The following is a 19,108-nucleotide window of genomic DNA, read 5'->3' as shown; positions in this document are numbered from 1 at the left end:
AGCCATTGTCTTCACTGCTAGAGATGTAGACACTAGATCATCAAGGGCTGTGAATTGTTTCTGGTTTTGTTTCATTTTAAGTGATGACCTGAGGTGAAACACAAAATTTGAATTCTATAGTTCAAGGGCTGTGATATGATGAGGGGAGCTGATTAACAAGATATTTTTTTTTATCATGAGTTTATTGTTCACATTAATGTCATCTGTATTTTATTCAAGAAAATCAGATAAATAGAATTTAGAGATATGGTATTGTACACTGGTCATCCTATTAAAGTTGTCAATATTCCTATTCTATTAGAAACCATGCTTCTATTTGAAATGAAAGTTTCTGTGGTAATCTTGTAAGCAGACATATACCCAACATTCAAATGTGTGATCTGATTGGTGGCCAAAGGAACTGAATAATGAGGTTGAGAACAGGAGTCGGAGAGCCTGAGCTCAAAATCGCACATCCAGCTGGTGTTCTGAATTCCATTGGCTGGCTGATATTTATTTTCTCTGATTACTAAGCAATGGTGTTCTTTTACTTAGGATATTATTTGTCACCCTTAATATGAAGTAACAATGTTCTACAGTTATGTTGTATTGTGCAAATATAAAAGATTGACCTACTTACAACTTTATAAATTCATTTATTCCAGTTGTCAGTGGCTCATGCCTGCAGTCTTTGGAGGATGAGATTGTTAAGATCATGGTTTAAGGCTTGCTGGGGTAGGAAAATGATCATTAGACCCTTTCTCAATAAAAATATAGAGAGGGTGATTCAGACCTGTTATCTTATTTCCTGGGAAGCTAATAGGTAGATCTTTCTAAGATACATGCCTAGGTAGGAAGGAAGCAAAAATTATCTAAATATAACAATGAAAAATCAGTGCTGGAGATATGGATGTGTCAAGAGTACTCAGTTAAAAAGCAAGTGGGCCTGAAATTCATTCTTTATGTGAGTTTCCATCTCAAATATATAATTCAGTGGAAATAGAAAATTTAGTGATGATGGTTACATGAAGTATGTTCGTTAGCATGAAACTGACATTTGGTATTAGGGAATGATTATGCCTTTCCAAAATGCTACATTTTTTCTAATTTCAGGGAAGGAGATTACAGCTGAAACTTTTATGGAAAAGTTGGACAATGGTGCCTTGCTCTGCCAACTTGCCACAGCCATGCAAGAGAAATTTAAAGAGAGCCTAGACGCCAACAAGCCTACAAAGGTAATGATCCCAATGGAGCTAGCTCTAAGAAGAGGCAGGTAACATGCCTCACTACTTAGGAATTGAGTATAGTTTAGAATTAATTGTGAATAGATGCATCAGGCTTTGTACTTAGAACACAAAAGGTACTTCCTAATTAACCAGCACATTTGTTCTTTAGTTACACAAATTACATAATTCTTTCAGTAAGTCTAATTAAATAAAAATAGTCATGGAAAAAGATTGCATTAAAAGAGCACTCTGTGTAAACTGATTAAATCTGATGTATTGATTGATTAAAAACTTAGCATAGAAATAACATGTCATCAAGCAATGGATGAAATCTAGCTTAGGAAGCTGCAATACCTAAGTCTTTGTTTTAAAAACCTTGTGGCAAAATATTGGAATCATGTACTCAGAGTATAACTTTTTGGACCAATTTTTTTTCATTTTTGATTGCTCAGACTTTCATTTTGTATGTTGTTAAATATTCTTTTGTAGTTGCTATACTATCATAAAAACATGTTGAAATATATTAGGTATTTTTCTTTTTGTGGTACCTGATTTTGAAGTTAGGACCTAGTAACTAGGAGAAAAGTGTTTTACCACTTGAACCATGATCTCAACCAATTTCAATTGTTTTGCTTTAGTTTTTTTTTTTTCGTATCGAGTCTTATTCTTTTTCCTCAACTACATTCAGACCTTGAAACTGCTATCTATGCTTCCCACATAGCTGGCACTACAAATGGACAGTAGGCAAGTTTTACTGGTTTTCTTTTTGAGACAGGGTCTCATTAACTTTTGGCCCAAGTTTGCTTTGACCTGTAATTGTCCCATCATTCCTCCAAGCATTCACATTAAAGGTGTAAACCTGAAGTAAGAATTGATAGGTTTTCTGCTTTGGGCTTCTTGTTTTGCTTTTGCTTTTGTTTATGTTTTAATAGGAGAGCTTGAATTCAGGGATTTGTGTTTGTCTGGCATATTTGTTTAACTGAAACTCTACAAACTGGATCCTGGACCTGATTTTGCTGATTATTTTAGAGACAAAGTCACAGCCCTTTCTCCTGGACTGGATTACAGTTAAGAGCCATTGTTACTTGGGGAAATTATTGGTTTTTGAAGTAGACAGAGTGGTGATGTTCTCTCTAATCACTTAACCATAAGTATAATAAATAATAAAAATAATGGTTTAAATAGCATTTAAGACATGTCAAAAATAAAATAGAAAACCCACAAATGCTAAATTGCTTCTGAGATTGTGCCAGAAGAGAGCAAAAGTGGTGGTGGTGTTGATTGTGGTGGCTTCTGTGTGTGTATGTGTGTGCGTGTGGTAGGTACTGATGCTAAACTAAGTTTGTAGATATTTCCTATCACACTAAAAATTTCTAAGTGTTATTATAAAGGTGATGTACAGAGGGCTTACAGTAACTTAAGTCAGGCAAAGACTGCACTCCTTTGGATAATGTCATCCACCTAGGATTTTTAAATTCTGAAAAACAAATATGCAAGCTCCCCTCTCCTCAGTTTTTTCATATTATATGCAAAGTGTCAATTAAGTGCCTTCCAAATTTTGTTTGTGCACATTAGAATTACATGATCATCCTCAAAATTTCCTGAGTCCAGGTATCATACCTAAACATTCCAGTAAATCTCTATAGTGGTTGGACATTTAAAAAAAAAGAAAAGAACCCCCCAGGAGCTTGTGACAGTCAGAGAAGTTAGGCATTGCATCCTCTCCCTTTGCCCTCCAAAACACACAACACCACTTTTCCCTCCATCGGATAGATGCAGATTTAAGATGTGACGTGCAAGATATCCTGGATATTAAGTGACTAAGAATTGGACACAGTTCTCTCTCCATCAGTTCACCTTAGGTCGACAGCTATGAGAAAAGTGTGAAAGATCTCCATGTCAAGCTTATTATTAGGGCACTGTTTTCTTTTTTGCTGTGATTTCCCACGTGAGGCATTTGACCTGCACTTGAGATTACTGGTGAGTAAACACGGTGCCTAAACAGGATGGCGAGCTTGGGAAGTATTTTATAAGGCATTAAAAAAGGGAAGAAGGTAACGTGGCTCCACTTATGGAGAGTGCCTGTACACGGCTTGTGCTTATAAATGCTGGTTGCTGAGGACAGAAAGGCCCAAGTCTCAAGGCGAGGACTCCATAACTCCTTCATGGAACCTGAAAATGATCAGTCCCAGCCATACTGTTATGCACTCTATTTTGGTAAATTGGAACCAAATTTTTCCAAATTGAACTGTCCAACATAAGAGACCCAAATGCATCAGCCCATATTCAAAGTTTGAATCTATGGTACTTGAATTCTAATTTTGTTTGCGTTTTAATAGGTTAGGTTCAAATATTATTTTCAGGAAAATAAAGTTAGCCATATCATTTATATACAAAGAAGACATTCATGAATGTGACCTCCCACCCGATCACAGAAGATGGTTAACAGATGGTTGAGAACTTTTTTGATCAGCAAGAAGAAAATTAATATTTTGTAAAAGGCTCATATTTAGCCCAAGAGCTGTTATGTCCGAAGATACAGAAATTTTCTCCAAATCTTAATGCAACTATTAAAGCAATGTAAAGATAAAGTGTGGACAAAGATTTTAATAACTGCTTCTCTTTAAAATATTTAAGGTTAGTGACATTTGTATAACAAAACATATAAGATAAAATAAAGAAATGTTCCTCTTCAATCCGTGTGGAACTGCAGTAAGAACTTATTAAACTTGAAATATTTTCTTAGCTCTTAGTCTTTTTTTTCCCTTTTGGTCATAGGGCTTGAACTGTGGGCCTGGGTACTTTCTCTGAGTTTTTCAGCTCAAGGCACCACCCTACCTCTCGAGCCACAGAGCCACATCTGGTTTTCTAGTGGTTAATTGGAGAGTATCTCGGGGTCTTTAGTGCCGGGACTGCTTTGAACTGTGACCCTCAGCCTCCTGAGTAGCTAGGATTACACGCATGAGCCACCGTCTGTTCCTAGTCTTTTGTTTAGTTGAATGTAACAATAAAAATTTGCTTTGTGAGATGAAATGACTTTAGGGGGAAAAAGGAGAATATTTGTAAAATGTATTGTAGCCTTTAATTTTAGTACTCAGCAATGCAAACCTGAACTTCGTAGGGAATGTTATGATTTTCCTTGACTACCTGGACGGTGGCTACCTTGACAGCATTTCTCTATTTCATAAATAACTTTTAGTGACTAGTAGCCTAAATCAATATACTACGTGCCTTCTTGTGAAAAATGTATTTTTTGTCCTTTTTACATTTTATAAGTATCTTCTGAAGATGAAAAGTGAGATGGTTAATATTATCATGGCCATTGTTGCTCATAAAGATTTTGGTCAAGCATTGGTTATCCATTTTATCCCTAAAAACCAGAAAGTAATTATGTACAATTTTATAACTTTTTATTATGGTATAATCTATCTTAAGCAGTATTATATTAGCTAAACCAGTAAATTTAAGATGACAGTGATTATTTCCCTTATGTAAGAAGAAATGAAACTTTTCAATTGCGTTTAGACAGCAATTGAGTTACAATATTGTCTTTTCCTCTCCTTTCACTACACATCCTCTCCTCTTCGCTCTCCTTCCTCCTGTTCTTTCCTTCCTTTCCCTACTCTTCTTCCCTCCATCTTCCCTCTGGGAATAGTACAATCACCTTGGTTTAAAAACCATAGGACAAAGGAACTTTAGTTAGTTATTCTTTTCTCTGATCTACTAAGTCTACATATAGGAAAATGATGAAATAGAATGAATTTTTAAAGAAGAGAAGCTTTATAGGAAGCCCTATGTAATGTTCATCTAGCAGATTAAATTTCATCTTCTTATTTCCATAGCAATATTTTTGCTTTTCCTGACAGTTTATTTGGGATCTTTACAGCTGTGTAAACATATTTGAACAAGTAAGTTATGCATTATGTATGCAAAGTACCTCCATGCAAAGAATGATTTAAATGTTCTTTCCATTTGAAAGCAAATCTTAATATATGTGAGAGAATTTATATACTCATTGCCTTAGGTATAAATCCATGGTTCTTGAATATGCTGCTCTGGTTTGATTTTAAAAACTCTCAAATATAAAGATTCTTTCATGTAAATGGAAGTAGAATGCTTCTCTAGGTAATAAAATAGCTTCTGTAGGTAAGTTAGCAATTTAGCCTTTGTATGGTGGGCCATTATTTTCCCTAGGCAGGAAGGCATTGCTGGATGTACAGACTTAGCCAGTAGTTGAATGAGGATGTTAGACCAGTGTATAGCAATGTAATGTAAAACTAATTAATTATTTCATATGCATCCAAATGTGACACATGCAGGGTAACTACTAGCATTCATTTTCTGGAGCTGTGATTGCTCAATGGCAAAAAAATCTACTTCGAATCTTCCCAATATCCTATGTTAGGAAAACAGAAACAAATGAATAAGTCCATGGTTAGATTTTAAATATGTTCATTCTTAGTTAATGAACCAAAAGTTCATTTCTCTAATCAAGACTGGGAAAGTGTAACATTTATGCATGAATTGACACTGCCTCATTCAAATTTAGGTCAAATGTATAAGCCCTTTCATATTGTATGTTTACTCTTTTCTTTTTCTACCACCCACATATTCGATGGTTTGTGAATAAGAATCTCAAAAAAAAAAAAAAAAAAGATAGACTGCCAGCACAGTGCAGGGCGTTCACAGGCTTCAAACTTTCTTTTTTTTTTTTTTTTAATTCTTCTCTATTGATTTTGAGTCTCTGACTCAGACATAAGAGTTTTTCTAGGTTCAGAGCTTCCTTTGACATCAAAGGGCTGGGGGATGGTTAGTTAGATCAAGTTTGAAGCACATGAAGAATAGGAAGTATAAAGAAGATCTGTTACCTACTGGAATGCTACATTATACTCTAAGGAAGGAGCTGGACATTCACCATAGAAATGAAAAATCCAATCCTTGCTCAGAGGAAAGAACATCCTAGTCAGATAGAAATACCTGTCATACATTTGCTCATCAAGAATACTTACCTTGAGCTGCAATGTGACAGTGTTCCAGGATGTTGTACTACCTGAGAATTTAATAACATATAAACATTAATACTTTCCTTTAACAAATACTCAATAGCATTTTTGATTTGTTTTGTTTGGAGAATGTCTTTTCTAGTTGAATTCAGAACTTGAGAGACTTGTGCTTATTGATGATAATCGTGACAAGAAAGTATGATATCAGTGATAAAAAGAAGTTTTTAATTTTGGTACTGAGGAATTATATCCAAGGCTTCATGCATGGTAGGCATGCAATCCACTACTAAGCTACATTTCCAGCCCCCAAAGTAAGTTTTTTAATGAAAAGGAGCTCTCAGCTGTGATTAGTTTGGAGTCGTTCATTTATAATTACGTACAAGTGTGTATTTCTAAAACAATCTGAGCTGGGAGTAAAGCTAAGTGGTAGATTGTTTTCCTAGCATGTGTGAGGCCCAAAGTTTGATATTTAGTAACAACAAAACAAAATATTGATAAAATAAATTTAGTTTCTCCTTAGAAGTACATTGTCCAACGTACAAATAGAAAAATAGGACTAAACCAATAGAAAGTATATAATGATGATGAGATAAAAATAATTATGGCAAAATTATATGAAAATCAAACATTTATAGTTAACAAATTGTTAATAAATATTTAGTAAATGGTTTGTTATGCAATACATTATACATATTTAACTAAATGTTAATATTTAATACTTTTTGTTGTTACTTGGAACTAAAAAGAAAAAGGTAAGAAAACATAAAAGTGCTATACTTCAATATTTTGAGATTTATAAACATAATTATTTACTAAAATAAACTTTCTTCTTGTGAAATTAAATTCTCATAACATTTCTCTGATTTCTGACCACCTGGCCAAATCTTTCATCCATTTCTCAGACAATTACTTGACTAGATTAAGTTTCTTCCTTACCAGGACAGTTTCTGGCCTATGCTACCTATGGAGATAGGCCTAGTACAAACTCAATACCATCTTCAGACATGTGCACAATGCAGAATGATAGGACAATGTGCAAAGATTTTGATTGTTTTCACTCAAAACCAAGTGCTCACAAAAGACCACACACTTATAGCACACACATGTGTGTATAAAAAATAGTAGCAATTCTTAAAAAGTGGGGTTGGTAGGGAATGAATGATATCCTTATGAAATTTGCCTAGATCTTCATCCCTAATTAATCAATCTGTATATGACACTTCTTCCCAATGTCAATAGAATACTAGGCACAATTAATACCACATGATCCAAACACGGATCATACATTCACAAAGCTCATAAGTCATGCAGGCTAGGTGGTAATAATATTTTGCTGCATAAATTCAGTTAAAATTACATTATAATTGTAGGTAGAAATAATAGCAAGATATTATTTGCTAAGAAATCAATGTTCCTATAGATTTGGATCCTACTATTGGCCCCAGAAATAATTTAGCTGGTATAGTTTCATTTTCATTTATTAATCCTCCAACTTCTAGAATACATGTATGTTGCGAAAACAACTACTCAGCCAACATTAAACTATTGAAATGTAATATTGTAGAGATTGACACTACTGGGAACTCAAAATACCCATTATCTATTTGATGTTACTGGTAAGTTTGGTGGTCAGGATGGTAAAAGATTTCTCTTGATTGAGTGAAACCTATGCAAACAAGCTTTAGAGATTATTAAAAAGTTTATGGCAATTAAGAAAATGATATTTGCTGGGCACCGTGGTTCATGCCTGTAATCCTCACTACTCAGGAGGCTGAGATGTGAAGATCAAGGTTCAAAGCCAGCTGGGGCACAAAAGGACCTGAGACTCTTATCTCCAATTAACCTCTAGAAAATGGGAAGTGGGACTTAGCTCAAGGGTAGGGCAGTAGCCTTGAGCTGAAGAGCTCAGGGACAGTGCCCAGGCCGAGTTCAAGCTCCACGACCCACACAATTTTTTAAAAAATTATATTTTTAGAAAATTGTATTTTCCAGAGCAACAGATGAGTGCTAAATGCCATAATATTGATTAACATACTTCAGTGAAAAAGACCACACCCGTGAACATTAATTCTGATTGGAATTCCTATTTCTTGGAAATAGGAATAGAAATTGCTGTCTTCCAACACCCACAGCTCTTTTATATTTTCTTGGATTGAATAGAAACATAACAAAAATAATTGACAAAGTTCAAGTCACGAATGGTAGCTTGAATATGATTTCCTTTCAAAAGTGTAAAATGTCATTTGATCTTTTTACTACATAAGAACATTTCCATATGTCATGGAATTAGTATTTCAACAGCAGCAAAGAATAGCCACACTAATTATTAATTCAGAGAAGACTAAAAAAATAAGTTCTGATATATTCAAGAGCATGCCTACTTACTTTCTAAATAAAAAAAATCACCTAATCCTTACAGAGCAAGTCATTTTATAGAAGCCAGAAAAAATTTTCCATGAAGACTTAAACAAATTATTGTCATTCTTTCATTTAATGGATTCAGGGTTTACAAACTTATTTTAACCTGGCAACTTGTGTGCCAAAAGATTTTTATAATTTTATTGATGCTTTTATTATCAGAAACAACTTATGAAGTTTCAATTGCCTTTCAATTAATTTGTAAAGACCATGTGATTATAAACCAGTTGTATTTCTTGTGGTACAGTTTGTTCTACCAGACATGGTTGTCTTGTCTTTTTAATCTGGCAGCATTATCCACCTTGCTGGTAGAAATTAAGTGGTATTAAGTTTTGCCACCCTGAGAATTCCTATCCACTAGAAGAGACTTCTCTCATTATTTTTTGGTAAAAGAAGTGACTAAATTTTTTTTTTAACTTTTCTTACTAACTTGTTCTTTATATCTTAGGTTTTTTTTTTCAGTAGTTTTATCAACCCCGTTGAGTGACATGATTACAAGTAAGCTTGGGTGAAATGCATGTTAGAGATTAAGTGCCACATTTCTTTCTCATTTCACATTAAGCCTGTATGGCATTGAGAATACGATAACATTACATCTACATTTGCACACTTTCACAGGCTAATATCTAGCATGGTGCATTCCAAGCTTCCTTTTTGTATAGAGTTCACGAATTCTACCTAATTTAAAATTATGGCCTGCTCTTTCCAGATATATACAGCCAGAATCTCTTTCATGGGTAGAGAGAAACCCAACCATTATATGTAAAGTGATGTTCATATTTAAACCATATATCAAAGTTATGTATCTAGTTTGCCAAGAATTCCTAAGTCTTGCTGTGAGACGTGAAAAAAAATCCATTGAGTCTAGCTGTAGTATTTTGACACCTGGTCTAAGGTCTCTGTTCTGACCTAAAACATAGTTTCTTAATTCTGTGGCTGAGAGGTTTAAGGACAGAACTCTGGGAATATCCAGAATAATTAGTAGAGTTTTCTAATTCTAGTCTAGAGAAAATGATGGGGGCTTCAGTGAAGATAGTACTTCTTCCTCTTTGTAACTTTGCACTTCCCCACAAACAAAATACTCAAAACTCACTTCATAACAGAACTTGATCAAAGGATAGAATTTAAGCAAGATCAGGAGCCACTACCAAAAGCAAATCATATCACTATCCTTATTCTTTGGGAAACTCTCCAATATGAGTAAAACTTGATGGATTTCTTGGAACTTGACAGTATGCTTGTGAATTTCAGAAATTATATTTTGAAGCTGAAAGCGATAGTCTAAACTACTAAAATATGTGTTTCTATTAATCATGCTAGAGGAAAAATTCCATAACATTTCTATTCTATGTAAATATGTCTACACTTTTGTTTGAAAAGGCATTCTGAAGTATAAATTCCAAAACCATAGGGGAAAATAAAGTAGGATTTTAAGGCAGTTTATAAGAATATGCTGTTTTTAATTCCTGTAATAATTCTGTGGTTTTGTGTGTGTGTGTGTGTGTGTGTGTGTGTGTGTGTGTGTGTGTGTGTGTGTGTGTGTGTGTTGGTTCTGGGGCTTGAGGCTTGAACATATAGCCTGAGACCTGACCCTGACTTTTCTGCTAATGGCTAGTACAGTACCATTAGACTCATAGCTCCATTACTAGCTATTTCAGTAGTTAATTAGAAATGAGAGTCATGGGAAGATGCAGTGGCTCATGCCTGTAATCCTAGTACTCAGGGGGCTGAGATCTTAGTATCAAGTTTCAAAGCCAGCCCAGCACTAAAAAGTTCTTGAGATCCTTATATCCAGTTAATCATCAGAAAACTGAAAGATGTACTATGGCTCAAAGCTTAGGAATGTTAACCTTGAGCTGCAGAGCTCAGGGACAGCCCGCAGGCCTAGAGTCCAAGCCCCACAACTGACACACACACAAAAAAAAGGAAAGCAAGAAAGAAAGAAAGAAAGAGAAAAAGTAATGTAATGAGAGACCCATGGACTTTCTTGTGGAGGCTAGCTCTGAACTAAGAACCTTAGATCTCAGCCTTGTAAGTAGTTGGAATTACAAGTCTGAGACAAGAACACCTGGCTGTAAATCACCTTGTAAAATTTATGAGTTTATCAAGTTAATATGATTTTTATAAGAAAATAGAACATTTAAGACACATGATGAAATGTTTAACATCTCTGGTCATAAAAGAAATGCAAATCAAAACAATTCTAAGATTCCACCTCACCCCAGTCAGAATGGCCAGGATCAAGAAAACTAATAACAACAGATGCTGGAGGGGATGTGGCCAGGAGGGATCACTACTACACTGTTGGTGGGAGTGCAAACTCGTTCAACCACTATGGAAAGCAGTATGGCAGTTCCTCAAAAGACTAAACATAGAACTCCCCTATGACCCAGCAATTCCACTACTTGGCATTTACCCAATCATCCAGAAACAAGGACATACTAAATCCAGTAGCACAATGATGTTCATTGCAGCACTATTTACCATAGCAAAGATGTCCCTCAGTTGATGAGTGGATCAACAAGATGTGGTATTTATACACAATGGAATTCTATGCTGCTGTAAGAAAGAACCACATAGCCCCATTTGTAAGGAAATGGAAAGACTTAGAAAAAAATCCTATTAAGTGAAGTAAGCCAGACTCAAAGGAACGTAGGCCCAATAGTCTCCCTCATTTGTCATAATCAGTAGGAATCTTGGACTCTCCTAGCAGAGATTTACAATAGAACAAAATCTAGAGACATTAGGCCAAATAGAACGACACTAAATGTAAGAACCTCCAGGATATAGAAACAAAAGCCATATATGAGTGACTGTTGTCCTTAATGTACTATGTTGTCTCTCATCTCTTTTGTCATTCCTTGGTTATCTCATATTGTTACAATATTTCACCTTGTTATCTGATATTTTTATATGTGCTTAATTGGTTATTTGAAATTGGATAGGGACGGGGGGAAATCAAGATAAGCAGGGGGAGGGTGGTAGGGAAATGGGACCCTGTCATAAGAAAGGGCATCAATGTTTGTGAAGTTATGTACCTTTTATCTGGTGAATATAATTTAACCCTTCTATTAATCACAATAAAAATTTTAAAAAAAGAAAAAATGGGAATAAAATGGAAATTCAAGAAGTAAAATTTGACACACAAATTATAATGTGTATTGAGATTGGCAACAGAAAAAAATAGAACATTTAATATCATAAATAACATGTGCATGTATTTTTAAAAAAGATAATCCACTAATTATTATAATTTTAATATTTATAAAAATGATTTCTAATCCCTATCTGATATCATGGGCTGATTTTTTTTAATAAAGTCTACAAATTTCTTCCAATATCAGCTAAGACACTAGTTTTAAAGACCTTACATTTTTTCCTGATATTTGATGCTTATACACTGCTATCTAGTTCTAAAGAAAGAAAATCCATTTCTTGCTACATAAGCCAAAATAATATAATAGAAAAATGTGTATTTTGTGAGAAGAAATATGTTTTTTAAAATGTGAACCCAACCTTGGAGGCACTGTGATTTTGACCATATCCAAAATTTATGGAGCGTCAATTCATGAAATAGTCATTTCAAAATTCTTCCACAAGAATTAATTATTTTGGATGGGTTTTACGGACTGGCTTAGCTTAATTGATGCTTGATCTCTTACTATCTACAGACAGTTATGTAAAATCCGTGTTTTAGTTTCCTTGTTTGAAAATATGTAGGTATTAATAATGCCTATGTTGTTGAGTTTTTATTAGCATGCATCAAATGTATACAATTCATTTACTTTAACCATATTCTACCTCCATTACCTGAATATATTTACCTTTCTACTTTAAGGAAGTAAATGCCTTAGTAGAACATAGTACATGTGGGCCTTTTTTCTTTTGTTTTTATTTTATTAGCATATTATTTTATTATTAGGATAATGTACAGAGGGGTTGCAGTTACCTTCATCAGATAGTGTGTGCATTACTTCTCACACATTGATACTCCTTCTCATGTTTCTGTCCCACTTCCCTTCCCACACCCCTCCCAATCGTCTTGTTTTTCCCTTCTTTCCCTATTTCAAATAAACAAATAAACATATATGTGGTATATTTTCAAAGTCAGATACAGTAACAATATAAGAATAATCATAATTGGAAAAAAGAGAAGAAAAATAACATAGTATATTAAGAACAACAATCACACAAGATAAATCTCGTTTCCATATCCTAGAGTTCATTTCAATTAGTCTCATCCTACATGATCTTATGTACTTAGGTTTTGAGCTATTGTAATCCTCTGCTAGGAGAGGGAAACCATTGAGTCTACGGTCTGGCTTACTTCACTTAATATAATTTTTTCCAAGACCTTCCATTTCCTCACATATGGTGCAATGTCATTCTTTCTGATGGCAGCATATAATTCTGTTGTGTATATGTTCTACATCTTCTTGATCCATTCATCTACTGAGGGGCATCTGGATTGGTTCCATATTTAGCTATGGTAAATAATGCTGCAATGAACATCGTTGTGCTAGTGGCTTTAATATGTCCTTGTTTCTGGACCTTGGGTAAATGCCAAGGAGTGGAATTGCTGGGTAATAGGAAGCATTATGTTTAATCTTTTGAGGAATTGCTATACTGCTTTTCAGAGTGGTTGAAACGAGTTTAAACTCCCACCAACAGTGTAGCATTGATCCCTCCTGATGTGGGCCTTTTTTCACATTTACCTGTTTGCTTGAGACTATCACTCCTCTCAAGGTTAACATTTCATCATGAATGATTTGAGGAGTCTTTATTGTTAACTGCTTGGCCAGATTATAACTTCCTAGTTTGACTAAAAGCTCTTCTAATGAAATACAATGAGAAATTGATTGTTGCTTCCACCAGAGATTGATGTAATTCTGCCTTAAAGGGCGGGGGAGAAGAACCTGGAGTCATAGAAACGTCTTGCACCACATGTATGCTCCCAGTGAGAACTGCCATCCTTCTTCACAGGTTGCCTATTTCTTATCATTCCTCACCCTCTGCCATATTATTATAATTTTTTTTGATCTTTGTCTCTTTGGGTTCTCTCCATGGATCTAACAATATGTGGGATATTTTAGGTTGAATTAGTAAACAAAGTAACAACAGCAACAAAAAAAAGTGAAGATATTATTTTAGATCCAGAACACTTCCAGAAGTTTCTAATAATCTTTGGTTCATAATCCTGAAGATATTAACTTGTCCATATCTTGGAAATTTTTCCCTCTTGTTTTTTGCCCCAAAGCCTTGAATGTGCAAAATCTTTTGGAAAAATCTAAATTTTATGTAGCAAAATTGTCAGATTAGGTAATTTTGGATAGCATGAGGAAGGACCAGGGTCTCAGGAAAGACAAAAGATTTGGTGAAGTGATATAACCTGGAAGTCTAAAATGTTTATAAAATTCATCCTAGAAAAGCTTGCTCTTGTGCTTAGTCATGGATGCTATCAAACACCTATAATATCCAATTATTGGAACTTAGAGCATTATCTAAAATTAGCAAATTAACAGCTCATTCAGTGCAATGGTGTAAGGCTGTTTTATATATTTCAGTTTAAATGGTTTATCATGGTTTTAATAAAATAATGACTATATGAGTAATAATCGGTGGTTTTATCAATTTACTCACTATTTAGAATTAGAAAAAGATGGTTGTTTAGGTTTCTTTTTTTATATTGTTTAGGTTTCTTGTAGCTCATTTTCAGAAGGTATTAACCTGAAATAAGGTGTTTTTATAGTAATTAAAGTTGTATCTTTCAGTTCTAAAGAAGACATAATGAAATCATTTTGGTTTTCCCTTCGTATCTTTCCCCATAACTGCCCCCTTTGGCCCAATAAAATAGTTGATGAGTGAAATAGGAATAGAATGACCTTTGTTTCTTCCCAGACCCCTTAATTAGCCATCTATCAAAACACCATTTCACAATTATGGTAAAAAAAAGTAGTAAATCCAGTTTCTGTTAAACTAAAAGAGTGAATCAGAAAATCCCAGTAAAGGGCCGAGACTGTAGTCTAGTGGTGGAATGCTCACTTAGCAATCACGAAGCCCTGGGTTTGATTCCCTGTGAGAGAAGTTTCACTGTGGCACAAGTGGCAGAGCACTAACCTTGAGCAAAAAAATGTCCAAGGTCAGTGCCCAGCTCCTGAGTTCAAGCCACAGGACTGGCAAAAAAAGAAAAGAAAATCCCAGTGCATAGTATTATTTTACTAATCAAATGGCAGTTCCAAAAATGTTTGTGGACTATCCACATTCATCATTTATTATACATGATATAGAACTTTACAATATGCAAACCCCCTTTGAAATTAATAGCTGCATATTATTTATATATAATATTTAAATATGATAGAAGTTTTATGATTCTGTCTGAAAGATGAGACATACTTAGGTAGTTTGTGATTAAATATTGCTGTGCCTCAAGTAGTTCTAAGCTTATACTCAAAACATTTACTATTTTTGAGAGTAATACCTTGCATGTAGTACAATGATAACGTTTGGAAGATGAAGGTTACAAAATGAGTCCAAAAGATGGGCACAGCTGGACACCACTGGCTCACATCTGTAATCCTAGCTACTCAGGAGTCTGAGATCTGAGAAACAAAATTTGAAGCCAGTCCAGGCAGAAATGTCCATGAGACTGTTATCTACAATTAAACACCAAAAAAACAGAAGTAGAGCTGTGACTCAAGTGGTAGAGAGCTAGCATTGAATAAAATAATTCAGGACATTGCCAAAGCCCTGACTTCAATGCCAGGACCGTCACAAAATAAACAAATAAGTATAAAAAGGTTGGACATACTTGTAAGAGAAAGTCCAGGAGCATTGCAGGATAAAAACCATCCCAGAGAAAAAGGAAGACTATATGTCATCAACTAAGCCAAGTACGGCAGTCATTGTCTATAATCTCAAGCACATACGTCCTTAAGTAGAAGGATCACTGCCCAAGTCCAGACCTACAAAACATATGAGAGCAAATAGGAAAAATATCTGATGTATAAGAATGGGCTGGGTGTATTATGCAAATGGTAGAGCACGTATCTCCAAGTGGAAGTCTCTGAATTTAAAATTCCAATATTAACAACTACAAAAAATTTTAATTGAATACAATCATACAAGTTATAAATATAAGGAATGCAATATGTTAGTGTGAGGCTAAATTTAGAAGTAAAAATGTAAGGGAGTATGCATTACATATTTCACCCACATGTTTGTAATATTATGTTTTGAGGTTTTCTCCCTTCATATCTAAGCCAAAAAATACCAATGATAAATAAGAAATAACTAATGGTTTTATAATTTATATAGGATAACCATTCAAAATGAACCTTATTTTCACTCATTAACTCCCAGCCAAACACAGAAATAAAAACTCTTCTTATTGAATAATTTTTCTGATGGGTAAGTGGAAGAGAAAACCTGTTCCTAAACAGATGGCTTGAAATTATTTAAAAGAAGTTTGTAGGGCTGAGAATATGGCTTAGTGGTAAAGTCCTTGTCTAGCATCCATGAAGCTCTGGATTAGATTTCTCAATACCACATAAACAGAAAAGGCCAGAAGTAGGTCTGTGGCACAAGTAGTAGAGCACTAGCGTTCAGCACATAGAGGCTCAGGGACAGAGCCAGGCCCTGAGTTCAAGCCCCAGGACTGGTGAAAAAGAGAGAGAGAGAGAGAGAGAGAGAGAGAGAGAGAGAGAGAGAGAGAGAGAGAGAGAGAGAGAGAGAGAGAGAGAGAGGGAGGGAGGGAGGGAGGGAGGGAGGGAGGGAGGGAGGGAGGGAGGGAGGGAGGGGGAGAGAGAGAGAGAGAGAGAGAGAGAGAGAGAGAGAGAGAGAGAGAGAGAGAGAGAGAGAGAGAGAGAGAGAGAGAGACAGGGAGGGAGGGAGGGAGGGAGGGAGGGAGGGAGGGAGGAAGGAAGGAAGGAAGGAAGGAAGGAGAAAATGAGAGAGGGAGGGAGGAGGGAGAAAGAGAGAGGGAAGAGAAAGAAAGAAAGAGAAAAAAAGAAAAGAAAAAAGGAAAGAGAAAGGAAGAAAAGTATGTAGGTATGTAAAGCAGCAGAAGGCTTGATGAACCATTTGTAGATGGAAATAGACTATGAATCTACATGACTTGTCATTCTTAACCTGATTTGAACAACAATATGTAGGTCCTGGACAAATAAAAAACATTTTTACAATGAGAGGACTTGATCTTTGGGGAAATGTTCATAATTGAGCTTGATTTCCTTTCATATACTAAGCAGCAAGTGAGAAATGAAAGATTAATTTCAGTATGACCCCTCAAACTATGACTGTAAACATTATTTATTGTCACATTTGTTTTTCTTTTTTTCTTCTTCTTCTTAGTTATCGGATAGAATCTGCTAAACCTTCTGTTTGAGTAAAAGCAAGCCATTATTTCTGGTGATCCTTATGCTGTCTCCATACTGGAGTCAGCCTCTGATAAGGTTGTTTGAGCTATGATTGGTGAGGGGGAGTTTTTCTAGCTGCAGTTTACAGTCTCTTTAGAAATTCAATCCCCAATGAGTTGGAAAAAGAAAAAGGAAAGGAAAGAAAATGATCTGGCACCATATAGCCTAGAGTTTGTGTAGGTTTCAATGACTCCAGGTTTATGTGAATGAACAGAGATTTTGTATTTCATCTGAAACACAAAATCAAAAATAACCAGTTTAAACTAAAGCTGAAGCACCTCACAAACCTAAAAAATTCTGATTTTGCAAAGGTGGGTACAGTGTGTGCAGGCACACATATCACACATCTAGTTTCCATCTGTAGGTCTGATTTCCCAGCACCAGCAGCAATTTGCTCCAGGAACATGAAAGTAGACTTGATGGGATTTTTCTGCAGTGAGGTCATCTCTTCCACTCTCAGGCTCACATCCTGCCTTAACCACATGCAGGCCCATAGGCAAGAGAAGATTGTAAAAGGAGTGGAACTGGGGAACAGTGCTCATGACATTCGATAGCCCTAATTGTGCTCCATGCTTTCAAAGAAACCCTGAATGTAGAAGAGTATGTCAGGAAAAGTTGCTCTCACCATATGGAAATGGGAAATTAATTTTTTTTAATGAGCTGTTACTAAATGCTTTGGAGAAATTGAAGTCATTCAAACCAATCAATGATAAATGTATATGTCATTTGTTTAAAAGAAAAGTTCATGATTTTTTTTTTTGGAAATTGAAAACTAAGGGGAAAGGCATTTGAAAATGTCTGAGAATTGCTAATTTAAAATGTGAGTGCTAACTAGATGTGTGTGTGTGTGTGTGTGTGTGTGTGTATGTGTGTGTGTGTGTGTGTGTGTGTGTGTGTGTGTGTGTGTGGTCCAAGGTATATGATACTGGCACATTACAGAGCAATGACATGATGTGTTTCAGATGAGGTAATTGAATTTACACTGTATAGAACTGTTCAACTTCATCTTAAATTGCAGGAGCTCACTATATGAATGCCTTCTATTGTTTCACTTAGCCATTTGCAAATATATTGCATATCGTGCATGAAGCTATAAAGTTTGGGTATTGGGCTTCTGCAGTTTTTCTAGTCATGTCTAATTTCACACCAGCATAAGTTGTGTCTTTTGGATGCCTAAATAATGTTATTGCTCCATATGAAAAATAATGCCTTACTTCATGAATTATAAAGCCAAAAGAAAATAACAAAAGCAGCTCAAGCCAAGATTATTTAAAGCACCAGACCTTTAATAAGAACAAAGAAAGAGTTTAAAGTAGAGATGAATTAACATAACACATTCATGGTGTCTTCTGAGAGTCTGGCTTGTACCAGGTCTTATGAAGAATGTGAAGAAAGTAAATCTGATTATCTTTCATAGCAAGAGTATTTTTTGTTAGTTTTTGTATCAACTTTAATAGATACTATTTTTAAATGGCAATCACAAATATACTTCTCTTGTTTAAAAACAAAATTATCATATCAAAACAAAGTCCACCAAATGGACTTTTTGATGATTCAGAATTCACAGTCTTCAGTAGACCAATTATCTTTCCCATTAACATATTATATAAAAACTATTTAATATTGAAAGAGCTAAATATTTAACTACTTTTATATACAGACTGAGCAGGAATCAGATCATTGTGGATCTGAAGGACCTTTTTTACCCCTCTTTTACTCAAATTTCATTTTGCTTTGAATTTAAGCACAATAAAAGAATCTGTTTTCTCGTCATAGGGATAGAGTGACCTGTTGAGAATAGCAATGTAGTAGGTAGAAACAAGGGTCCCTTTCACCAAAGTACAAGTTGGGCAACTCAAGAGACAAAATTGAATTCTGATAGCAAGAGTATTTAACAATTTCTGTGCCATACTCCCTGTGGCAGCTGACAGAAGCCTACAGATACCTCCTTGTATTGTTATTCTTAAATATGTGACACAAGCAGGATTACAAGCATAATACAAATGAAATCAACTTTTATTAGAATAGATCACATAGTCTAAACATTAAAAAAATAAATCTGAAA

At 35.0% G+C, this 19,108-nt stretch overlaps 1 protein-coding gene across 2 annotated transcripts in view; it reads left to right on the top strand.

Moving 5' to 3' along the window:
• Gas2 (growth arrest specific 2) overlaps positions 1-19,108 on the top strand; it is a 110,501-nt gene that overhangs the window by 8,586 nt on the left and 82,807 nt on the right. For both annotated transcript variants that reach the window (XM_090348936.1, XM_090348938.1), the window contains exon 2: positions 1,093-1,214. In XM_090348936.1, the coding sequence (XP_090205062.1) occupies positions 1,093-1,214 (122 nt within the window). The remainder of the gene's footprint in view (positions 1-1,092; positions 1,215-19,108) is intronic.

Source organism: Megascapheus bottae, chromosome 16 (assembly GCF_031878675.1).
Source record: "Megascapheus bottae isolate mThoBot1 chromosome 16, mThoBot2.hap1, whole genome shotgun sequence".
Lineage (NCBI taxonomy): Eukaryota > Metazoa > Chordata > Mammalia > Rodentia > Geomyidae > Megascapheus > Megascapheus bottae.
Note: the sequence above shows the minus strand (reverse complement) of the source record. Positions and strands in the feature narration are given on the sequence as shown.